General features: G+C 42.3%; 1 protein-coding gene across 5 annotated transcripts in view; it reads right to left on the reverse strand.

The window, feature by feature from the left end:
* DNAAF9 (dynein axonemal assembly factor 9) overlaps positions 1-25,862 on the reverse strand; it is a 147,978-nt gene that overhangs the window by 37,819 nt on the left and 84,297 nt on the right. For 4 of the 5 annotated variants that reach the window (XM_061208327.1, XM_061208325.1, XM_061208324.1 and 1 more), the window contains 10 exons: positions 25,274-25,344; positions 24,294-24,344; positions 23,450-23,537; positions 13,012-13,115; positions 6,080-6,226; positions 4,919-5,007; positions 4,397-4,498; positions 4,021-4,138; positions 2,030-2,118; positions 51-209 (listed from right to left, as the gene is read on the reverse strand). In XM_061208327.1, the coding sequence (XP_061064310.1) occupies positions 51-209; positions 2,030-2,118; positions 4,021-4,138; positions 4,397-4,498; positions 4,919-5,007; positions 6,080-6,226; positions 13,012-13,115; positions 23,450-23,537; positions 24,294-24,344; positions 25,274-25,344 (1,018 nt within the window). The remainder of the gene's footprint in view (positions 1-50; positions 210-2,029; positions 2,119-4,020; positions 4,139-4,396; positions 4,499-4,918; positions 5,008-6,079; positions 6,227-13,011; positions 13,116-23,449; positions 23,538-24,293; positions 24,345-25,273; positions 25,345-25,862) is intronic. The other variant, XM_061208328.1, reaches the window with a different exon arrangement.

Genomic DNA, 25,862 nt, shown 5'->3' on the forward strand with positions numbered 1-25,862 from the left:
GCAAGGTCACCACCCTACCCCACTATCCCCAAAAGACTTCCAGTGCTCACCCTTGTAACACGACCAGTAGTCTGGTCTTCTTGCGGATGTAGGCTGACTGGCGGGCAGAGCGGTTCTGTTGGGCCTCCAGGGCACTGGAAAGGTATCTCTGGAAGTGGGCAGCATGAAAACATTCGGAGCTGTCCATGACTTGACGGTATACCATCCACCTGGAAATGGCAAGTGTAATCTCAGCATGAGGACCAGGCCCATAGGCTCTGCCAGTGGATTCAAATGTGACCAGTACTCCCACAGACTCTCTGTCCAGTGAACCCATACAGGAGAAACCAATCCTGGCACCACAGAAACAGGAAGAGTGCACTGGCTGGGTGGGGAGCCCTGTATCCTGCAATCACTACCACTGGAGCTTTTGGCAGGAAATGCCTTGCCACAGGAAAAAAGGTCAGATAAGCACATGACCAACAGATTTCAGAGTTGAGAAACACTCCTGAACAGGCAGTCACTTCCTGACGGATCATTCAGTAAAATGGCTTCAGTCCAGTTTTCAGTAAAATTCTTGCTAAGAATAAGTAATGGGGGGAGGGGGAGTTCCCTAGGGGCCTAGTGGTTAGGATTCGGCACTTTCACTGCAGTGGCCCAGATTCAATTCCTGGTTGGGGAACTGAGATCCCACATGCCACATGGCACAGTCAAAAAAAAAGAATAATGGGATAATGGGTAGGGTGAAGAATTCAGATTCTTTACAGAACAAAAGCAATGGAAATGAGGGAGGAACTGGTTAGCTATTGAGTGCTTATGAAGGAGGCCTAATATTTCCCCATATCTCTCCAGATCTCACGTCCCCACTGCCCCCCCCACAATCTCCCCCTCTAAACTCCCAAACTTCTAGGTGATTTCAGTCTTCTCAATTCTGCTATATGGCCTCCTGCAGGATGCCTTGCCTTTTTTTTTTTTTTCAAATAAATTTATTTATTTTTGGTTGTGTTGGGTCTTCGTTGCTGTGTGCGGGCTTTCTCTAGTTGCGGCAAGCGGGGGCTACTCTTTGTTGTGGTGCGCGAGCTTCTCACTGCGGTGGCTTCTCTTTTTGCGGAGCATGGGCTCTAGGTGCACAGGCTTCATGAGTTGCGGCTCGCGGGCTCTAGAGCGCAGGCTCAGTAGTTGTGGCACACGGGCTTAGTTGCTCCACGGCAACTAAGTGGGATCTTCCCGGACCAGAGCTCGAACCCGTGTCCCCTACATTGGCAGGTGGATTCTTAACCACTGCACCACCAGGAAAGCCCAGGATCCCTTGCTTTGAAGTAGACCAACTAGTTATTAAAAGCCTGGTCGGCAAGGGTTGTTTAGCAATCTGCCAGCCAAATGGAAGTGATGGATGAATGATTTCCCCAATTTTGCCTAAGCCAGCATGTCCCAGTTCCACCTGAGCTCACGCAGTCCCCTTGTGGTCACAGAAGGATCACATCCACCAGCTCTCAAGTTCTAACCACCCTGGTCCTGAATTCCCCTGCTGACCAGGCATATTCCCAGGCCTCTGCCCATGCTGGTCTTGCTGCTACAGGGCTCTTGCCCAGATATCCAAGGGTTCATTCCTCCATTTCCTCAGGCCTTTGCTCAAATGTCACCTTCTCAGTGAGGTCTTTCCTGAGTACCCAATTTAAAAATGGAATCCCTCCCCCAGCCCACCACTCCCTATAGCCTTCTCTGCATTAATTTCTCCATAGCACTTTTCACTAGCTAATATACTATTTTCCTTATCTGGTTAACTGTCTATCTTGCCAAACTAGAATACAAGCTCCATGAAGGCAGAGATTTTCTAGTCTGTTTTGTTCATTTGTCCCCTACAGTTAAAACAGTATCTGGCATACAGAAAGTACTCGGTATAAATGTGTTAAATGAATGGATGGATGGATGACCACTGCGCCGATACCAGTAACACCAAAGGTCAGTGCAAGTTGAAGGTTTCCCAGTGCCAAGGCAGACCCAGACATAGAATCCCGTTCCCCAAAGCAAAGGCAGCAGCCATACTAACCTGCCGTATTCCTTATGCAGAGTGACCAGAAAAGCACAGAGCTCGCTAGCATGACAGCCTGGGAGGCCAGTTACAATGCTGATAATTACCTACATGAAAGAAAAGCCATGTGGGTTTGTGATTCAACTAGGAGGCAGCGTTGTGTAAGAGGTTAAAAGAACTGACTTCTTGAGCCAGGTTCTATGGGTTTGAACCTCAGCACCAGCACTCACTAGCTATGTGACCTTGTGCTCACAACAGAACCTACCTTGCAGGGTGGATGTAATGATTAACTGAGTTAATACATGTAAACAAAATGCGTGCAGCAGTGTCTGGCACATAGCAAACACCATATACAACAATGTAGTGTTACTATAATAATTTCCATGGAGCAGGCTGTGACTAGATCAGTCTATGTGTGGAACAGATAACTAGTGAGAGCCTGCTGTATAGCACAGGGAACTCTACTCAATGCTCTGTGGTGACCTAGATGGGAGGGAAATCCAGAAGGGAGGGGATATGAGCATAAATATGGCTGATTCACTTTGCTGTACAGCAGAAACTAGCACAACATTGTGAAGCAACTATACCCAATAAGTTACAAAAAAAAAAAAAAGTATAATGGAAAATACTGGGCAGAAAGGAGGTTTGGGACAAAAATGCCACAGGCTAAATTGCTGTCGTAAACTGAGTGAAGGAGGGGAGTGGTCTGTGCCTTCCAAGCCACAGGGCCTGAGCTAAGGAAACAAACTGGGTGGAGGAAGCACTTCTCAATCTTGATGGGGAGAAGAGGTGCCAGGCTGCACTTTCCTAATCTTGGCACATGACCACATGAAAACAGGGCCCTCTGCAGGCAGACACTCCAAAGCAACTCAAGAAATTCACCAACAAAGAAGGGGTCAAGCAGAGGAGGAAAGGAACCATGCATATGCTGAAGGATAACGATGTCAGTGACATAGCATGGCAAGGGCTTCTTTAAGTACGTTTTATTTCACAATACACAAGACTCACTGGGACAGGTCTGGAGTGAAGTTCAACTTGGTGGCACTCATCACTTGAGCTAGTCCCATCAGCACAGAGATGGCTATGGATGCCTCTTTTATGGGAAACAGTTCCCCCTCCTCCCCTCTGACCAGACCCTTAGTCTGTATCCCTTTCTGTGCCTGTGGGCAGTACTCCATGTAACTGACTTTCTGTTTATACTCTTCCCATCCAAATTTCTCCATCTTGGTTCCCATTCCTCAGCACCCACGCCTCAGCCTCTCAAATCCCAGCAAACATGCTCACAGCCAGATACCCTCTTACTTTAAGGCCAGTCCTGTAGCACTTTGTTATATGAAATATCAATACCTATATTAAAAAAATATTTAAAATATGTAAAATATAACATTTTCATTTTTAAACTCTTGCTTAAGGGAAAAATGAGGCTTCTGACTGCTTAATGTTTCTATTTCCTTTTGCAGCTGAGTGTCTTCTAGATTTGCACAGAAATAAATGCCCTCTTTGAGCATATTATGACATACGGTTCCAAAGAAATGGTGGGAGGAGTCAAGAGGAGAGGCGTGTGAAGCAGGAGCAGATGAAAATCCACTCTTGGGAAGACAGTGTTTATAAAGTGTCACCTTATCCTGGTGGTGCTAGCAAGGTCTCGCTGACACTTCCCCTTACGAAGCTCAATGTGCCAGGTAAGTCCTTGCAACCAGAAAGAGCTGATGGCATGAGAGTACTGAGCAGGAGTTTGGAAGACCTGGAGTAGCAAGGGGAAGGCACAGCAATATGCCAGGGTTTCATCATTGCTATGGGGCTCAGCTGGGGTTAATGTAGATGCCTGTACACAGTCATTATATAGAGCAGGTTTCATGTGTATCATTACATCAGTATCCAGGGAGGTGGAGAGTCTTATAAAAGGGACTCCGCCTGAGCTCCTTTTGTTAATTGACACTGAAGATTAAGGGCAGGCTACCAGGATTATCTTCCCATGAATTCCCAGCTTATTTGGTGAGCTGCTGTACCTTGTCATTTTCTACTCTGTGAGTAGGGTTGATTTCAGCTTGCTGCAGCAGGACAGGGAGATGGGTCCTCATCACGGGTTCCCGACTAATGCTGCTGACGGCAAAACGCTGGAGAAACCTAGAAAAAGAAAGACAATGCTATTATGTTACCATCACCAGCCTCGCCTGAATGTGCCCATTCACATGATAAACTTATTTAATTGCTGAAAAGAAACCTTAGTGAATATCTCTAGAGAATAAAATTGTATATGGTGTGTCACTACTACTTTTTATAATTATTCTTAAGAAGCTATAAAGAAAGAAAATGGAGCTTAGAAAGCACCAACTCTGAGGTTTCTGACATTTCAAAAGTCAGAAACAGAAAAACAGAGCTCACCCATCCAGCTCTGGGAGTTTGGCTGAGAGTAGCTTTAGAGGACTCCGTTTCTCCCCAGCAGAATGGCTCAGGACACTGAAGAGCTTCTGTGCACTGGAGTGTCTGGAATATCAAAGGCTCACAGATTAGAATTCCATCTCTCTACAGCAAACATACTTTACATAACTTGTTCTGATATTTTCAAGCCAAAGTCCCGTGACAGAGTCAATACTTCTAAAACAAGCATCTCACTGACTTTAGCAAAATTCGGCATTAATGCCGGATGATTGGTTTGCCCACATAGGAAGCCTGGCCTAAAACCTTTGCTAATACTACAGGTTTCTGATTCTTGGTGGATTTCATCTCTCTTGACTTTTGTTCCCCAAGGGCACTGGCTACCTGCAAGTTGGCAGCACTGGAATGATTGTGTCGGCCCTTTCAGAAGCCAGGACCCCTATGTTACATAACACAAGTCATCCTGCAGAGAGAGCAGACACACATAGCCTAGGGAAGCAAGCATAAACACTGAAGGCAGCCACTTACAATCTCTTTTGTTCCACAGATAATCCATCTTCCTGGATCACTTTTAAAGACAGCCCTGAGTTAGCCTGCTGTTGCCAGGGGGAGAAGACCTAAACAAAACAGAATTTGAGCAAAGAACACTTTAAACCCAACAACAGGATATGGAACCCACATGGGGATTTGATGGCTGTTGAAAATCTAGACTGTCAGTACTGAGAAAAACTATCATAACAAACAAGTTTGTTCCAAAAATAGAGGCCTGAAGCAATTCTGTTCTGTATTTTTAAAAACTAGAATTTCTTTCTGGGTTCTTCTCCCAGGGATTCTGCTCCTTAAGAGGCCAGGAAGCACAGAGGAAGGTATCAGGTAACACTGTTCTGGCAGCAGGGGCATGTCTTCCCTGGTGATAGGGCCAGACGGAAGGAGCAGTTCAAGCAAATCCTGCCTAGAGGCAGAGGAATAGCTGAAGAGAATCTCTAGGTTCCTAGACTGAAAGGACAAACACAAGGAGGTAGAAGGACCAGCTGGCAGTAAGATGGAGACACAGACAGGCCCTAAAAGCCGCTCTGCAGCCAAGGCCAGTTCTTGCCTCTTCCCTGTTCTACGAATCTATCCTGAGGGAGGGACTGTCCTCTCAAAAGCTGTTGCATCACACCTTTCCAAGCATTTCCACCAGAATAAGACTGGCCATTTGTATGACTCTGGCTACTGCTTGGTCTCTAAGTAGGCTGTATAATTCTTGGTGAGCTCCCTCACTCGTAAAATCTGTGCTGAGAGCCTATGGTGTGCAGCCTGCCAGGTGGAACCACTTGCAAGGGCAGGGCCTATGAACCATGGGGAGGGAGATTTTGGGGTAGGGTAGAGAGCTCTGACCCAGTAGGCAGGGCCCAACAACTCAATAAAGTAGCTAAAAGGAAAATGAGTCTAATTATGACTTATAAGGGACAAAGAAGATTTTTCTTAGAAGTTAAAAAGCCTTTTATTCAGTTCCTTTAGGTTCTCACCTTTCAATGGCAAGAGTACTATTCCAGGACCCCAAAAGATCAGAAGCAGCCACTCTCACACCAGCCCTCCCAACTCTCCCTCTCAGCACCTCACTGTTAGCCCTGAAACATTGCCTTGCCAACTAAATTGCTAGGAAAAAGGGTAGTAATTGTTTTGCTGAATAATGATTGACGTTACCTCTGAGTAAAATGTTTGGTATATCTTGGATTTGGGGAAAAGGGCAATCATCAGAAAATTGCTTGATCCACAGAAATGAACTGGAAGATGGGGAAGCAATGAACTTTTGAAGTCTATCAGAAGGGCAGCAACAATACTGGTGGAATCCTAAAGAGAAAAAGAGGGAGCATCACTGAGAAAAGCCATATGCATGATACAAGCCCTCACATTTACTGTCAGAACACATATGGTGAACGTCAGTCCAGTTATTTTCACATTACGTGGTTTACTGGGATTCAGTTATAGATGTGCTTGCCCACACCCAGTTTCAGGAGATATAGGAAGTGCAGGGTCTTTTCTCCTAAACTGAAAATATCATCTCTTCCTAGGATATTAATCCCTTATCGGATAAATGATTTGCAAATATTTTCTCCCATTCTGTGGGCTGCTTTTCACATTCTTAATAGAGTCTTTTGATGCAGAGAAGTTTTAAAATTTGATGAAGTCCAACTTATATATTTTTTATTTTGTTGTCTGTGCTTTTGGTGTCAAATCCAAGAAACTGCTGCCTAATCCAAGGTCACGAGGATTTACTCCTATGTTTTCTTCTAAGAATTTAATAGTTTTCGTTCCCATATTTAGGCTTATACTCCATTTTGAGGTTTTTTTTTTGTATACAGTGTAAGGTAAGAGTCTAACTTCATTATCTTGCATGTGGATATCCAGTTTTTCCAGCACCGTTTGTTGAAAAGACTGTCCTCTTCTCATTGTATGATCTTGGCACCCTTGTTGAAAATCATTTGACCATATAAGCAAGACTTTCTTTTTGGGCTCTCTATTCTGTTCCACTGGTCTATATATCTAATCTTACACCAATACCACACTGTTACAATTATTGTAGCTCTGTAGCTAGTTTTGAAATTAGGAAGTGTGAGTCCTCCAACTTTCTTCTTTTTCAAGATCATTTTGGCTATTTTGGCAGGGGAGTCCCTTGAGATACCATATGAATTTCAGGATGGGTTTTTTCATTTCTGCAAAAAACGCCATTGGGGTTTTAACAGGAATTGCCCTGAATCTATTGATTGCTTTGGGTAGTACTGTCATCTTATTTTAACATTAAGTTTTCCAGCCCATGAACGTGGGATGTCTTACCATTTATTTAGGTCTTCTTTAATTTCTTTCAGCAATGTTTTGTGGATTTTGGTGTTTTAAGTCTTTCAACTCCTTGGTTAAATTTATTGGAATTGTTTCCTTAAGAACCTTTTCGGATTATTCACAGTTTGGGTACGGAAATGCAACTGTTTTTTTATCGGTTTATTTCGTATTCTGCAACATTGGTGAATTCGTTTGTTAATTCTAACAATTTGTGTGTGTGTGGGGGGAATCTTTAGGAATTTCTACATATAAATCATGTCATCCATGAACAGAGCTACTTTTACTTCTTTCGTTCCAATTTAAATGCCTTTTATTTCTTTTGCTCACCTAATTGCTCTGGCTAGGACTTCCAATACTATGTTGAATAGACGTGGCAAAAGCAAGTATTTTCATCTTGTTCCTGATCTTAGAGGAAAAGATTTTTTTTTTAAAGTTAGTTTATATATACTTTAAAATTTTTATTTATTTATTTTTGGCTGTGGGCTTCTCTAGTTGCAGCACATGGGCTTAGTTGTAATCTGTGGGATTTTAGTTCCCCAACCAGGGACCAAACCTGGGCCCGCTGCATTGGGAGCATGGAGTCTTAACCACTGGACTGCCAGGGAAGTCCCTTTTTTTTTTTTTAAATCATTTAAGATTTCATTATGAAAGTCATATGTTCATTAAATAAAAATTTGAGAAAAATATAAAAATAGAGAATAAAGGTTAAAAAAATTAATCCAAGGTCCCATCACCCAACTCCAACTACAGCTAACATTTTAGTACTTTTCCTTCTAGTCTTTTCTTCCTATTCATTCATTGACTTCCCTTTTTTATGTACTGGGAAATCATATTCACTTTTACAGTTTCATATCTTGCTTTTAAAACTTAATCTACCATTAGCACCTACCATGTTGTTGTAAACTATCTGTAAACATTTTCAAAGGCTGCATCCAACTCCCCTCTTAGCCCACCCCTATGACTGGACATTCATATTATCAATTCCACTTCACCTTTTGTCTACTTCACTGTACCTTTTATCTACTCTTTACTAATTTACTAATTTACTGTTATACATGGTAGCATGCATCTGATGTGCTTCCACGTATCTGTTAACTAACCTCACGTCCTCTGAACACCCATGACCTGGCACTCAGTGTTTTCATGTTGATAAAGTTAGAGCTCTTCATAGAAAAGAAACAGCAACTCATTTTTTTTTAATCACCAAAAACAGTTTTCCTGGTTTGTGTTTTTGTCTTTTAATTCCCCTTTTGAATATTTTTTAGAGTTTTAAATTATTAGTGTGATAAATTTTATGCTACATCCATACAATGGAATACTACTCATCAATAAAGCGATAAAAAGGAAAAACTTTTTTTTTTTTAACATCTTTATTGGACTATAATTGCTGTACAATGGTGTGTTAGTTTCTGCTTTATAACAAAGTGAATCAGTTATACATATACATATGTTCCCATATCTCTTCCCTCTTGCGTCTCCCTCCCTCCCACCCTCCCTATCCCACTCCTCTAGGTGGTCACAAAGCACCGAGCTGATCTCCCTGTGCTATGCGGCTGCTTCCCACTAGCTATCTATTTTACATTTGGTAGTGTATATATGTCCATGCCACTCTCTCACCCTGTCACATCTTACCCCTCTCCCTCCCCATATCCTCAAGTCCATTCTCTAGTAGGTCTGTGTCTTTATTCCCGTCTTGCCACTAGGTTCTTCATGACCTTTTTTTTTTTTTTCCTTAGATTCCATATATATGTGTTAGCATACTGTATTTGTTTTTCTCTTCCTGACTTACTTCACTCTGTATGACAGACTCTAACTCCATCCACCTCACTACAAATACCTCCATTTCTTTTTATGGCTGAGTAATATTCCATTGTATATATGTGCCACATCTTCTTTATCCATTCATCTGTCAATGGACACTTAGGTTGCTTCCATGTCCTGGCTATTGTAAATAGAGCTGCAATGAACATTTTGGTACATGACTCTTTTTTTTTTTTTTTTTAAACATCTTTATTGAAGTATAATTGCTTTACAATGGTGTGCTAGCCTCCGCCCTACAACAAAGTGAATCAGCTACACACATACATATGTTGCCATATCCCCTCCCTCTTGCATCTCCCTCCCCCCCACCCTCCCCATCCCACCCCTCTAGGTGGTCACAAAGCACCGAGCTGATCTCCCTGTGCTATGCGGCTGCTTCCCACTAGTTATCTATTTTACATTTGGTAGTGTATATATGTCCATGACACTCTCTCACCCTGTCACATCTCACCCCTCCCCCTCCCCATATCCTCAAGTCCATTCTCTAGTAGGTCTGTGTCTTTATTCCCATCTTGCCACTAGGTTCTTCATGACCTCTTTTTTTTTTTTTTTTTTTTTTTTCCCTTAGATTCCATATATATGTGTTAGCATACTGTATTTGTTTTTCTCTTTCTGACTTACTTCACTCTGTATGACAGACTCTAACTCCATCCACCTCATTACAAACACCTCCATTTCATTTCTTTTTATGGCTGAGTAATATTCCATTGTATATATGTGCCACATCTTCTTTATCCATTCATCCGATGATGGACACCTAGGTTGCTTCCATGTCCTGGCTATTGTAAACAGAGCTGCAATGAATATTTTGGTACATGACTCTTTCTGAATTATGGTTTTCTCAGGGTATATGCCCAGTAGTGGGATTGCTGGGTCATATGGTAGTTCTATTTTTAGTTTTTTAAGGAACCTCCATACTGTTCTCCATAGTGGCTGTATCAATTTACATTCCCACCAACAGTGCAAGAGTGTTCCCTTTTCTCCACACCCTCTCCAGCATTTATTGTTTCTAGATTTTTTGATGATGGCCATTCTGACCGGTGTGAGATGATACCTCATTGTAGTTTTGATTTGCATTTCTCTAATGATTAATGATGTTGAGCATTCTTTCATGTGTCTGTTGGCAATCTGTATATCTTCTTTGGAGAAATGTCTATTTAGGTCTTCTGCCCATTTTTGGATTGGGTTGTTTGTTTTTTTGTTATTGAGCTGCATGAGCTGCTTGTAAATCTTGGACATTAATCCTTTGTCAGTTGCTTCATTTGCAAATATTTTCTCCCATTCTGAGAGTTGTCTTTTGGTCTTGTTTATGGTTTCCTTTGCTGTGCAAAAGCTTTTAAGTTTCATTAGGTCCCATTTGTTTGTGTTTTTATTTCCATTTCTCTAGGAGTTGGGTCAAAAAGGATCTTGCTGTGGTTTATGTCATAGAGTGTTCTGCCTATGTTTTCCTCTAAGAGTTTGATAGTGTCTGGCCTTACATTTAGGTCTTTAATCCATTTTGAGTTTATTTTTGTGTATGGTGTTAGGGAGTGTTCTAATTTCATACTTTTACATGCAGCTGTCCAGTTTTCCCAGCACCACTTATTGAAGAGGCTGTCTTTTCTCCACTGTATATGCTTGCCTCCTTTATCAAAGATAAGGTGACCATATGTGCGTGGGTTTATCTCTGGGCTTTCTATCCTGTTCCATTGATCTATGTTTCTGTTTTTGTGCCAGTACCAAACTGTCTTGATTACTGTAGCTTTGTAATATAGTCTGAAGTCAGGGAGCCTGATTCTTCCAGCTCCATTTTTCGTTCTCAAGATTGCTTTGGCTATTCGGGGTCTTTTGTGTTTCCATACAAATTGTGAAATTTTTTGTTCTAGTTCTGTGAAAAATGCCAGTGGTAGTTTGATAGGGATTGCATTGAATCTGTAGATTGCTTTGGGTAGTAGAGTCATTTTCACAATGTTGATTCTTCCAATCCAAGAACATGGTATATCTCTCCATCTATTTGTATCATCTTTAATTTCTTTCATCAGTGTCTTATAATTTTCTGCATACAGGTCTTTTGTCTCCTTAGGTAGGTTTATTCCTAGATATTTTATTCTTTTTGTTGCAATGGTAAACGGGAGTGTTTTCTTAATTTCACTTTCAGATTTTTCATCATTAGTGCATAGGAATGCAAGAGATTTCTGTGCATTAATTTTGTATCCTGCTACTTTACCAAATTCATTGATTAGCTCTAGTAGTTTTCTGGTAGCATCTTTAGGATTCTCTATGTATAGTATCATGTCATCTGCAAACAGTGACAGCTTTACTTCTTCTTTTCCAATTTGGATTCCTTTTATTTCTTTTTCTTCTCTGACTGCTGTGGCCAAGGAAAAACTATTGATACACACAACAACATGGATGACCTAAAAATCATGCTGAGTGAAAAATGCCAGGCTCAAAAGGGTACAGAATGTATGATGTCCATTTACATAACATTTTAGAAAATGCAAACTAATCTACAGTGACAGAAAGCTAGTAAGTGGTTGCCTGAAGCCAGAAGCTGGGGGGAAAGATGATCTGCAAAAAGGTATTAGAAAACGTTTGGGGGGGTGACAAAAATCTGTATCTTGACTGTGCTGGTGGTTTCATGAATATATACATCTGTCAAAACTTTAAACAGATACAGTTAACTGTATGTATGTATGTATTTATAATGTATTTTATTCAATCCAACATATCCAAAATATTTTAAATGTAATCAGTATAAAAATATTATGAGATATTTTACATGATTTTTTTAGGTATAGCTGATGTACAATATTATATAAATTTCAGGTGTACAACATAGTGATTCACAATTTGTAAGGGTTATATTCCATTTATAGTTATTATAAAATATTGGCTATATTCCCTGTGTTGTACAATAAGTCCCTGTAGCCAGTTAATTGCACTTAAAGTATACTTCAATAAATTATCAGCAAAAAGTTAAAAAATCCTTAAGTGGTCAAATCTGACAAACTTTTTCTTTAGAATTTCTTGTATCATTTCTAAGCTTAGATCAGAAAGTCTTCCTGTCCCTAAAGATTTAATAAATATTCATTTTTATATTCTCCTTAACCGGACTTACTGTGGTGATCATTTAATATTATATATATGTCTAAGACAGTAGGTCTTAAAAGTTCTCATCAGAATCTGAAAAAGAATGGATATATGTATATGTATAACTGAATCGCTTTGCTGTACACCTGAAACTAATACACTGTAAATCAACTATACCCCAATATAAAATAAAAATTAAATTTAAAAAAGTTCTCATAAGAAAAATAATTTGCAACTATATCCTTCTTTTTACTTATGAAATTTTAAAATATTTAATTTTCTCAGAAGTTTATTTTCATTTTTGATATGAGTTAAAAATCCATCCCCACCCACCCCAAAATTAGGTAACTTATCATTCCAGCCCTTAAGTTTCACCCTTTCCTTCCTGATGTTGGAAGACTCTTTAACCTAATTAATATCAAATATCAAAGCTTTCACCTAATATAGCCATCTAACCTGTCTGGCTGGTCTGCCTGCATTTTTGAACAGCCTTTAAGGAACCAGGTTCTATGTGGAAGGAAGACATAACTCTTTCTGACTTGCTCACAGAATTCATTTTCAGAGCTATCTGACCAAACCACTTTACCCGGTCTCTGTCCCGGCTCCCGAACAAGCTGGTTTTGAGGCTGAGACCACACAGAGTGGAGGGCCTGCCCTCTGCTCTGGTGTCACACTGTGATGAGCTGTGCCCTGGCCAAAGGGTATAGGCTAGGGGAAACTCATAGCTACCCCTATGGCTCACAAGAGCCTCTCCATGACTTTCTTGCCTGCCTGCCTCAAGGGCAGCGCTGGTTCCTAACATCCTGCCCTGTGGTGGTAGAGGGAGGACAGGGAGTTATTTGATTTTCCCTCAGAAGTGTGAGTATCTTTCTGAACATAAAAACCATGGACTGTAAAACACCTACCCCATCATAGAACAAAACGGAATTCATGTGATCCTTGGAAATGATGATATTTCCGTGATGACGGTCAGAAAACAGAAGTCCACCGGAGAAGAAATGTACTTTCCCTGGAAGGAAAAGAGAGCTGGTAAGAGCTGGAGGGCTGGATTCTGGGGGCCAGTATCACAATGTTCTTCCTGCAGGTTCCAGGCCAAGACAGAGGGGTAGCTAGAGACCATCTGAAGTGCTTAAGTTAAACAATCTTTATGCTGAGCCCTGTGCTCTGAGAAAGCCAATGTACCCTCCTAGGGCCTCAGAGAGAAATGAGGCATCAGATACAGTCTTTGCATAAGAATTAGAAAAAGCAACAAGTGAGTAAGTTATCAGCTGATGGAGAGAGGCAAAATTCACATTCACTTATGGGTTTCTTCCAGGGAAATACACTAAAAAAGACTTTGGGTATGTCTACTCCATTTACTGAGTTTATAGATGCTCCTTTCTACTATTTTGGCAGAAGCTGGCTCAGCTCTGAAGTGACCACATCTCTCACATAAGGCCCAAGAAAGAGCACTAGGGCATCAGTTGTTGAAAGACTGGTGAAGGGTGCTTAAGGGCCCCTTGCCAGGAAAGGAACATGTGAGTTAGGCAATAAGTGAATTCTACAGACACTGGAGGCTGCTGTTCTGTAGTTCCCAAAAGCCAGATGGGTGGGACATGGACACTGAGTGTGGGTTCCTTAGAATAAGGATTCAGGTTTAAGGAGAGCTGCTTGTTTCCTGGGTGGCCAAGGTTACACAGCAGCTCAATATGGGCCTTAGGGAGTAGATCACAGAAATGATGGACACTAAGGTGACAAGGGTTAAGGCTGGGCCTGGGCTTGCTTTGGAAACCCAAATGAAGCACCCAGGGCACCCATAAGACCCCTAGGTGAAGCTGCTCTCTGGAATGGTCCAAGCTGGATCCTTCCTATTCGTGTAATAGCCTTTCTTTCCATGTTTTCACAAACAGAGAAGAGATAAAGTATTTCTTAGAGCTCAAGGCACAGGCTTGGGGAAAACCGCCAATATCTTATTGCTAAGGCAGAGGACATGAGACCAAGAAGAGGGACTGATTCCTTGAGCTGTAGTTCTAAAAAGGCAGCCCCAAAGCTGTGTAAGTTGTAATGACAAGAAGAGCAAAGGCCAAGTTTTGAAGGTTTCCTGAGAAGGTGGGGTTTCAGGAGGCAGAGAGGGGCCTAGAGAGTATGTGTGCTTGTGTGTGTGCATGTTAATGGGGGGTGGGGAGAAGTGGGGGAGGTGGAGGCAGTTTTTAGGTACTAGAGGACGGTTTGAAGCCTGAATATCAACAAAAGAACAAGACAACCAGTCAGAGGGAACTAATGCCAACCTTACCAGCCAGCCCAGTTCAAGGCACTCAATGGTTCAAGTCTTGTAAGGCTCCTACCCTCTAAGAAGTATAACCTAGCCTCACCTACACACAGTCTTGCCCTATGGCCCTCTTGAGTGGAGGCTCCTCATGCCCCAGCCTCATCCTGCACCCATGCCAAGGTTCATCACTGCTGTTCCCAGACCATTCCCTCCCACAATGGCACAATATTTTCATTCCCTCAGAGACTCATGCCCCTCCTTTCCTTCACTGCTCACATCTACTGCCCTCCTAATTATGCTACATCACTTCAAACAGCTTCTGAATGTGTTCACAGTCTTCTCTTCCAAAGCCGAGACTCCCATTCCCTCTGAGAGATCAGGGGGTGGGCCATGCCATGCTCTGGCCTTGCTGCTCCTCAATGCCAGTTCCATACCAGTAAAGCAGCACCCAGAATGTCTTAACTTCTGAAATCTTCAGCTCCAGAACCTACTCTCTGACTACAAAATGCCATCATACTTTTAACTATCTCACTCCCCAAACCTCATCCCGTGATGTCACTGAGCCTTTGAAGCCTTCAGTTCCCCCATTTTCCCTTATTGCTCAGAAATTTCTGACTTTCCTCTCATCCACATTCAGGGCCAATCCCCAGGGACAAGACAAACTTTTGATCTCTGTTTTGTCAGGGAAAGGGATGGGAACAGATTTTATTTAGTATTTACTAAGCACCAACCATGTCATATACATTACAGTTTTCCATCTTTGCAACAATTGTAAGAGGTAGTATTATTTTTAGAGGACTGATGGGAAACTCAAGCTTAGAGAGATCTTCCCAAAAGTCATAGAACTGCTTGATAGTGGAGCCAAGTACAGAACACAGGTTTGTCTGATGCCAGGGCACTGTACCACACTAGCCACTTCGGTTCTCTTTTTTCCTTTACCTCTGCTCTCTCCACAGCCCATTTGTGGCTAATCTGGTGAGGTACCTTCTCTGCTTGCTCAACCTCAACAAGCCCTCAGTGCTGCCTGGCAGCCCCACCACTGCCATCTCCTTCCATCAACTCCTCCTGGGCCCAACCAAAGCCCTTAACACTCTCCTAACACCACAACTTCTTAAACTCCAGCCACAAGATGACTCTACCTACTGTTACAGAGGAAAGAGGGGTCAACAGGTGTAATCAGGTAGAAACTGCTCCCCTACCTACTGCTTAGTATCTGGACCCTTCCATGTCCTGGGCTCACCGTCCACCTGTATACCTCTAACATGAAGCTTCTCAGGAACAAGTACCACTCAAAGGCCTCCTGGACCCAAAATCACTCAAAAGCTTCCAGAAAACAGCCTCAAAATCACTCCAAAGCTTCCAGAAAACAGCACATATCTGAGAGTTGGTACATTCCAAGTAGTCACTGGGAAGATGGGAGAAGAAGTGGATCAGGGAGGTCATCTCCAGCACATCTTCTCCCTCTAGATTCTAAAGCCTCAAAACAAAATGGAAAAGAGGCAGAGAGAAATTCACAAGGCAGTGCTGGAAAAGCACTCACTACGGGGCCTGGCCCAGGGCAAGAGCTGATTTTAGTACTGGTGCAGACTGTTCTGTGTTGCAACTACCCTTTGCTCTGGGAATAGTAACTCTGTTATTATTCTCAGGGCACACATGAGATAACTGAAGTCTCTCACTGGGTGGTCCAATGCCAGTGCCCCAGTCTCTTAGATCCTAATCCACTTGAAGTAGTAACACTTCCAGTATCTGTTCTGGACTTGTGACTGTCAAACTGTTGTCTGATAGGACATGCCTTTGCAAGGGCTTCTCAGAGACTAGGGGAGCCAATTCCTGATGAGATCTCTCTGGCTCCTTAACCAATCCCTGGTGCCTTGCTTAATGGGCTCTTTCATTCCTTCTCCATTCTGTGAGTCTGAAAACCCAAGGTAAGAGGAAGTTCCCCCTCAGTACCCAAGAAGTAGCAGGGGACTACAGCAGGGCTGTCTTTGAGTGACCTCTACATCCCCGGAAGTCTAACAGGAATGAGCCCTCAGGGCAAAATAAGACACCAAGTGTTAATGAAGAATATGGCTTTTCCTCCTTCAGACAACTGGCTGTACAAATAAAAACGCTTGGACTTCCCTGGTGGCGCAGTAGTTAAGAATTCGCCTGCCAATGCAGGGGACACGGGTTCCATCCCTGGTCCGGGAAGATCCCACATGCCGCGGAGCAACTAAGCCCGTGTGCCACAACTACTGAGCCTGCGCTTTAGAGCCCTTGAGCCACAGCTACTGAGCCCGCGTGCCTAGAGCCCATGCTCCGCAACAAGAGAAGCCACCGCAATGAGAAGCATGTGCACCACAACGAAGACTAGCCCCCACTCGCCACAACTAGAGAAAGCCCTCACACAGCCAAAAATAAATAAATAAAAAAATAAATAAATAAAATAAAAATCCTCCAATGGTCCAGCCTGTGTAAAGAGGGAACATGATCACTGCTGGGAAAATATTATGATGCAATGGCTGGATAATTTTCATTCTGTGTGTGTGACAGTATGTGAAGTATACACACATGATTTAAAGAAAAAAACCTAAACAACAACAAACCCTGATGCCTGTATATGCACCACTCAGCTTAAGAAATCAAGTATTCCTAGTGCCTTTGAAGCCTCCTCAATGCCCTTCCTCAAAGGCCCTCTCTCTTCCACCCAGAGGGAACCAACATCCCAAATTTTATGTAGCTTTACCATACTTCAATGTATCTATAAACTATATATGATTTAGTCTTGTCTCTTTTACTTTCATACAGATGGAATCTTAATACATGTGTTCTTCTGTGACTTGCTTACTTCTTTCAGCATCCTGTTCCTGAGAGTCATCCATGCTGTAGGTAACATGCAACTGTGGGTAATATGTATGTTGTAGGTATATGCTATATAATTCATTCATGCTCAGTGCTGCAGAGAACTTTCTCTTTTAAAGTGTCCCTCAACAGTTTCATATCAGCACAAGGGAACACATGAGAGGGTGCAGAATGAAGCAGATGGCCACTGCCTGGGCCTTCCCATCACAGGAAGGTGAAACTCAGCTTGGTCACCAGAGTTCTCAGACTTTATGTGTCAATGGTACCAGCATCTCTGCTCCTCACTGCTAAAAAATCTCTGCCTGATGGAAAAAATACTCTGGAATCTGTAAATTGTTACAGGGATAATGAAGGTGCTGCCTGAGGGCCAACCATTCACTGAGGCTTGTAGGAAATAGTAGATATATGGTCAACTGATATTCAACAAAGGTGCAAAGACAATTCAAAGTAGAAAGGAGAGTCTTTTCAACAAATGGTGCTGGAAAAAATGGATATTCCCATGTAAAACAATGAACATCAATTCATACCTTGCACCAGATATTCTGCCCATTCGCACCAGCCACAGTGGAAAACCTCATACTTCATAGGGATGGCAGGTAGAGTTCTCAAGATGATTTTGCCTCATTACCGGGGTAAAATTAGTCCTAAACTAAATGCTGCTCTGCTTCCTGCCTAACAAAGCTTAAAAGAAAGGCCCAGATGATAAGAGTAGAAGAGAAATAGAGCAGTTATTATCACTGTATTCCCTATGTTCGCGGCTAGAGGAAAGACTGAACCATGTTAACCTGAGACGTGAAAGATGTAAAAAATGTCTAAATTGAACTTCTAGAGATGAAAAATACAATTTCTGAGAAGAAAAAAACACTGGATAAGACTAATGACATGACAACTGTTGAGAGCTTAGCTACTCCGTGGTACTGCTGCCTCAGCATCCATTTTGTTTGGCCAAGCGGGCTGCACAGGCCTTAAACTGACACTAGCCCCCTCATGGGAGCACATGCCCTAGACAACAGCCTGCAGAGTCACAAGCAAATGTAAGTTCCTGATATGACTTTCCCAGCAGCCCTTGTCATCAACAGTCTCCCCTGCCTCCTTAGTGCCTTCCCCTTGTGTGCCCCTTATATAAGACCTCCATGGAGCTTACCAAAACCCCACTCTTTTTGGTTTGAATTGACCAGTTTGGCTTTAGCCAAAAGGCTAAGGAATCCCAAAGCACTCCAACCCACAGACCTTAATAAAGGCATGTACCCAGGTCCAGCCTGCACCTTGCCTTGACCACCGCCCCCTGCCCCCCGCACCTCCGTGTAGCCCCTCAAGGCATGCCATGTACTTCCTCCTGGACCTGTGAGTAATAAACTTCTTTATTTCAATTTCTTTCGTGGTCTTTTGTTGAACCTGGCTCACCATCCAGCAGCCTGTGTTCCGTTTAACAAATGTTAATTTAACAAACTCGTAACAACGATGCAGAACAAAAGATTAGTAAATCAGAATATGTAGAAACTATGCAAAATAAAACACAAAGAGAAAAAAGACTAAAAATAATTGTACAGAGCATCAGGGAGCTGTGGGACAACTTTAGGCAGCCAAATGTATGTAATTGGAATCCTTGAAGGAGAGGGGAAAAACTGAAGAAATAATGGCCAAAAAATTTCCAAATTTGAGGAAAACTCTAAATCCATCAATTCAAGAAACTAAATGAATCTCAAGCATAAGCAACATGAAGAAAACCACACCAGTCACATAAAGATCAGATTGCTTAAAATCTGTGATAAAAAGAAAGAAAATCTTAAAAGCAGCTGGTAATAAAAGACACCTTATATAGAAAGGAACAAAGATAAGAATGACAGTAGATTTCTGCTCAGAAATAATGTTAGCAAGAAGACAGTGGAGTGGAGCAACATCTTTGAAGCACAGAAAGAAATGGTCAACCTACAATTCTTTACCAAGTGAAAATATCTTTCAAAAGCCTCAGGGTTGGGACTTCTGAAATGGCTGTGAGGAGTCTGGAAAATTCTCTCCCCAGGAAGCAGCCATAAAACTGGACTGTCAAAAACAACTAGTTAAGGACTCTGGAAACGGACCAAAGTTATACAACAAAACTGAGAAGCATTTAAGGAATTCTACTGAAGCTTGGTAAGAACAGTGGAAATCTATGGTATTTTAGCTTGGGGCTATTCACATTACCTCCCCTCCAGCTCTGTGGTGCAGAAGTCTTATGAAGGAGAGAGGCTGGCCTGCTGGAGTGGCTGACTTTATTTGGGGGCAAAGCACAGAAAATTCCATACATAGAGATATCAAAAACCAAAGCAATCCAAGTGGCAAACATGGGACTTCCCTGGTGGTGTGGTGGGTAAGACTCTGCGCTCCCAATGCAGGGGGCCCAGGTTCGATCCCTGGTCAGGGAACTAGATCCCACATGCATGTCGCAACTAAGAGTTCATATGCAACAACTAAGGAGCCGGTGAGCTGCAACTGAGGAGCCCGCCTGCCGCAATTAAGACCTGGTACAACCAAAAAAATAAAAAAATAAATATTAAACAACAACAACAAAAACAAAGTGGCAAACATTCAGAGAAGACCAACATACCAGAGATCTCAATGCTGGCTGGTACAACCAGACAGAAATGTAACAGGAAAATCAGAGGATTGAGACCATAGATGACAACTATGTCTTTACATACCACAAGAAAGATGTGTTGTAAGGCACTGTCCTGGTGCCAGGTGCACCAAGAGACATGTACAAGATTGCTCATGAGAGCACTGTCTGCAATAGCAAAAAACTATAAACAACCCAAATGGCCATCAAGAGTCAAAAGAATAAACAGCATATTTTCATACAAAGCAATCCTATGGAACCACAAAAATGAATGAGCTATAAGGCTACACACAATAATCTGGATGAATCTTAGGACCAGAACAGTGAGCGAAAAAAACAAGTCCCAGAAGAACACGATAGAGTATAATCCTAATTTGTATTAAATTCAAAAATAAGACATTGTTTAGGGATATAGGCATATGTGGTAAAACTCTAAAGCAGGCTCCTAAGGATTAGGTACTGGGCAGCCTGCCTGACCAAGGTCAGCAGGGTAGGGAAGAAAAGGGCATATAAAGGAAATGAATGAAAAGGAAGCTGCATAACAAAAAGTCTTTTGATAGCAGAAGTCACTAACTGGGAAAGGGAAAAGATACCAGAGCTGGAAACATTTCAAGGTAAAGGAAGTACTATTCTTTTTGCCCATAAGTAGTTCACTGGGCCATCCCTAGACCAAAAATCAAAAGACCTGGACCACCCCCCCAAATGTCACCACTAACTTGTACTATAACCTCAGACCCATTTTTCACCTTCTATGGGGCTCAAGATACGAAGATCAATCAAGATAATGCATGCTGATGAGCTCTTTAAATGCCTTCAGAGGATGGGAACATATAAATGTCAGTCTCAACTCCAGGCAGATTTACCTAGACCCAAATGACATTTAAGCTTCAGGACCCCTCACCTGCTCAAGCCCCTTTTTCAAGGCCCAGAGAAGAGACCTGACCCTTCTGTATGTACTATTTTTCCTTAAGAGAGCCCTGAAGTGGTATAAACTTCAAGCCCTATAAAACTGACCTGAGCCCTAATGCTTAATACACAGCCAGAGGATACTCCTATTTAAATTCTCTGCTCTATTGAAATTTCCTGCCTCAGAAAACCATCTCCTAAATTCAAACTACATTTTCCTCAGGAACTAAGAAAGTGTGAAATCTAAGCTCTCAAGTGTGTGACTAACAAGGCCCCAGAAATTCCTGGCTTTATTCGTGTGTAGAGACCTCAGGATACACTGAATCTTGCTGGATAACTCAATACAGTGTAAGATTATTTTTCTAACAAGGACTTTTGCTAAGAAGGTGCAAACTAATTTTGGCAAATATCCTTGCTAAATATTATAACTGGCTCAACTATGACACAGCACAACCACCTCTGTGTTGTGTCTACAAGCTGATTTTAAAACGTTACGCAGCTTTGCCTCAAGGCTGGGAGTATTGTCACACACTCTCCTGTCTTTAGCAAATGTTCCTAACTTCCTGGTTTTTTGCACCAGGATCTGGAGAGGCAGAAATGCAGGGGGCACAGCATGATAAAAAATGCTACCTGGCATTTTGTGGATTGAAAACCAGGACTCCTTGTGCTTTATCTTCTATGACAACAGAGGAGCCAAGTTTAACCAGTGATATGAGAACATGGAGAGCAACTTGTCACTGAAGAGAATATTTTCAGGAAGAACAAATTATCCAGAGAGGGAATTTGCTTAGTAAAGGATGAGGAATTTGTGGAGTAAGTCACAACTCCTCTTCCACAAAAAAGGCTTATCTAACAGGGAAAGAACAGGACTCATAAGAAAACATTATTTTGAGGAAACCAAAAAGGAGCATGGAATGAATCCCCAGGAAATCCATGTTAAGACCAACACAGTTCTTGAGAATTTTACATCAGCAGAAACACTGCCAGCTTGGACTGAAAGGGATACAGAGAATAGAAAAATGAAAGGAGACTGTTGGACCCCCAAAATTCTAGCGGCAAGAAGCAGGCTGATAAAACTAGTCAGCTACAAAGTGCCACCTTCATGAAAAGGAAGGACGACAGAGGTATAGCCACAGACAAGAGGGCAGAGTCATGAGCCTAGAGGGCAAAACTAAGAGTTTAGAGGGTAGAACCAAGAGCCCAGGGGGCAGAACTAAGGGCCATGGAGGACTATTCCTAGGCCTTGAAACCTAATCTTGGAACTGGAGTTTGTCTAGCTGAATTTCAAAGCTGCCTTGGGGTTGGGACTCCTTTTTACCTTTCATTCCCCCCCACCTTTTTTTTAAATTAATTAACTAATTAATTTATTTTTGGCTGTGCTGGGTCTTCGTTTCTGTGCGCAGGCCTCTCACTGTCGCGGCCTCTCTTGTTGCGGAGCACAGGCTCCAGACGCACAGGCACAGTAGTTGTGGCTCACGGGCTTTGTTGCTCTGCGGCATGTGGGATCTTCCCAGACCAGGGCTCGAACCCATGTCCCCTGAATTGGCAGGCAGACTCTCAACCACTGCGCCACCAGGGAAGCCCCCCCCCTTTTTAATATGAATGTCTATAACTGTTATCCTATGCCAGTCCTACCTTGTATGTTGCGAGGGCTGGGGGAGATAACTTGCCTCTAATTTCACAGGCCTACAGATGGAAAGGAATTGTGTTCAGGACCTGTACTTTATGAATTAGCTCCAGAGCCTCACCTACAGCTGATTTAAACAATCTTGATGATGAGATTATGGATTTTTCAGTTGGTGAGATTTAAGACTCTGAATTGTTACCATAATGGAATGAGGCTCTTGGGTGGGGGTGATTATATCTTGCATGTGAGAATCGTGGGGCCCAGAGGGCACACTGTGATAGGCAGAAATTTAAAACAGCCCCCATGATCTTCATCCTCTTAGGTTACTCCTGTATTCATGTAATATTATATGGCAAAAGGGAGGTTATTTGATTGGGCCTCCTCTAATCACATGAGCCCTTTATAAGCAGACTTTTCTCTGCCTGGTAGAAGAGGAGTTCAGAGAGATTAGAAGTGTGAAAGAGATTCAACACAATTAAGGTTCTTTGTTGCTGAGATGGAGGGGGTCACAGGGCAAGGACTCCTGGGAGGAGGAGCTAAGAGTGGTCCCAGTTGATAGCCAGCAATGAAAGAGGCCCCTCAGTCCTACAGTCTGAAGGAAATGCACTCTGCAAACAACCTGTATGAGCTTGGGAGCAGGTTCTTTCCCAGAGCCTCCAGATATAAGCCTGGTTAATGCCTTGACTTCAGTCTTATGAAACCCTAAACATGAATCCAGCAAAGCCTTCCTGGACTTCTGACCACAGAACTGTGAGAAAATAAATGCATGTTGTTTTAAGCTACCGAATTTGTGGTAATTTGCTACACAGCAGTAAAAAACTAACCCAGGTTTTGTTTTGGCCCAACAGAACCTATTTCTGGACATGTTGCTGCTCTAGCCCATTCTGAGAGCAATCCTCAGGCAGCAGCAAGAGAACCAGGTGCAGTTGTGGCACCAGTCCTTTCTAGCACAAGTTTCCTCATCTGGATAATGGACAGATCAAAAGAGAAAAGCTGTAAGAAAACACTTCTACACCAACAAGTTTTTTCAGATATCAGATGTATTATTAATTACAACACTCATGTTGAAACCTGTGAAAGAGGTACCCAGACAGAGTCAAAAACAGAAAAGTCAGAGCCGCTCACCTTCCTCAGGCCAAGACTGTGGATTACTAGAATAAAGATACGCCCCTTCTCCTCTAGTTAGAAAAGTGCCCAGGAAACACTCATCTCCCTTTAAAAAACAAACATAAAGAGCAGGTGATTTACAGCATAAACATTCAGAGAATCAAAAGTCCTGCCCAAGTTAGTCTGTCTACAGAGGCTGCTAAGTCAGCCTCAGATTTACCCAACTTCTTTCATGGCCTTTGGCACTGCTTGGCTCTTTGCCATGTTACTGGTATTCGTGACTCGTGCTGAGAAAAAGAATGTTAAGGTCCTCTCTGAGTCTAGGCACCATGGTCTGCAATGCTTGTTCATGTTCCCATAGATTTATATCCTCTGATAAAAGAGGCAGCTTCTCCTTGGCCTAAAGCCTTGACCTCTTAGCTCTACATGTCTAGGCCAATTTGAGATCTGCATGTATGTATGTATGTATGTATGTATGTAATTTATTTATGCCGCACCACGCGGCATGTGGGATCTTAGTTCCCCGACCAGGGATTGAACCCGCATCCCCTGCACTGGAAGTGGGAAGTCTTAACCACTGGACAGCCAGGGAAGTCCCTGAGATCTGCTTTTAAAAGTACTGGGAGATTTTGAAAAAACATCTAAAGGTTTAAGTGGCAGAAAGAATCCCTCTAGTTTGTACCCCATACATGGTTATTTCTAGAGCTCTGCTGGGAAGGGGAAGAATACAAAAAGGAATTGAGACAAGAAGGTACAGAACCTTTAGATTAGCAGTAAGAGGAAATATTTTAAGTTGTTTTTATAAATTGTTTACATTTCATTTTGATATGATGTTAACATTAAGAATAAGAAGGCTGCTTACCATAACCGATTGCTGGGTTTTCTCAGAAAATTTTGCTTCAATATCTTCTACCTGTGTCCAAAAGGAGTGCAGATTTTCAGTTTACTACTTCAAGGGCAAAACTCTGCTAGGTCTCCCTTGTGTTCACATATTTCTAAGAGAGCAGTCCCTCCACCAAATCCAGTGTTCTCAGGCCCTGATGGCTGGCAGAGCTGGCTGCTGGTCACAAAGCTCAGAGCACCAGGCCATGATGGGCTCTCTCATGGGGACCTGAAGTCCAGCTAAATGACCCTACGATATGTGGAGAGGATATGTTAGTCTCCACTTACATTTCACTTCGGAGAAAACTATTTTTAGGGATGAAGGAAAGAGAACATTTTAAAGTATTTTGAATGTGTTCTCATTTAAACATGTTCACATTAGAGGATGACTCTTGCTCTTCTCTATTCATGTCAGGATTGTAGAAACAGAATATAAACAGATTCTGAAATAGGTACTTAGACCATTACTAGACTCACTGCTGTCATATTATCTGTGTCCCAAGGCACCAGAGTTTCAGACCAAGTCCCACAGATGAAGATGGGACCATTCCACATGTAGAGACGTGGCTGTAAAAATTCAGCAGCAACTATTCTGACCAGAAAAGCGAGCACATGATCCACTTCTCACTTTCTGTGTGACCTTGGACAGGTTGGTCAATTTCTAAACCTTAGTCTCCTCATCTGTAAAATGAGGGTGTTAATTTCTTCCTTTCACAATTTAACAGGGACCCAGATAATTGAGTTCCTTTCTTTTGGAACTTTTCCAAGATTATAACAAAGTTAAAGAAACTAGATTCGTCTGTATGAAGAAAAAGAGCAGAGATAAAAACTTCTATTCCTGAAAAGTGGCTAGGTAAGGATCTGACATCCCACCAGGACCCAATGAAGAGGCTCTTCCTTAAACGTTCTCCCCAGTTTCTCCACGTTTATGTCCACTTTCACCTGATGAATGACACTAACCAGCCAGGAGCAGAATCTGGGTATGGCAGCTGTCAGGATTATGAAGCTGGTTTCTGTGGTAACAGTGCCATCTGCAGGAAGACCACAGATATGCCGGTTACTGCCCACCACCAGAGCCCACCGTGCAGGCCCCAGACTACTTCCCTTCTCAGGAGTGAGGGCTCCTCTTACTAGTATACAGAGTCTGAGGCCTTCAGAAAATGAAAACTTACTCATCTGGGTACAGGGAGTCTAATGAGGTGATGGAGAAAGGCTTCCCCATGTCATTAACTCTATTCTTTTTATGCCAAATAGAAATACATATTTAAATAAAGAGTCCATTTTATCTATACTTTTAATTTTTGTCAAGGTAGTACAGATGTATATATTAAAAACCAAACACAACATTATCAAGCTCATCCTACTAGCACTGGATATTATCATTCTCTAGAATTTTTTGCTAACATAATGGGTAAAAAAACCAGATCTAATTATTATTTCAAATTGCTTTTTTCCTACTAGTAAGGCTGTACATATTCATATATATATATACATACACATACAGTGGACCCTTGAACAATGTGAGGGCTAGGGGTACTGATCCTCTGCA

Source organism: Eubalaena glacialis, chromosome 13, assembly GCF_028564815.1.
Source record: "Eubalaena glacialis isolate mEubGla1 chromosome 13, mEubGla1.1.hap2.+ XY, whole genome shotgun sequence".
NCBI classification, from domain to species: Eukaryota; Metazoa; Chordata; class Mammalia; order Artiodactyla; family Balaenidae; genus Eubalaena; species Eubalaena glacialis.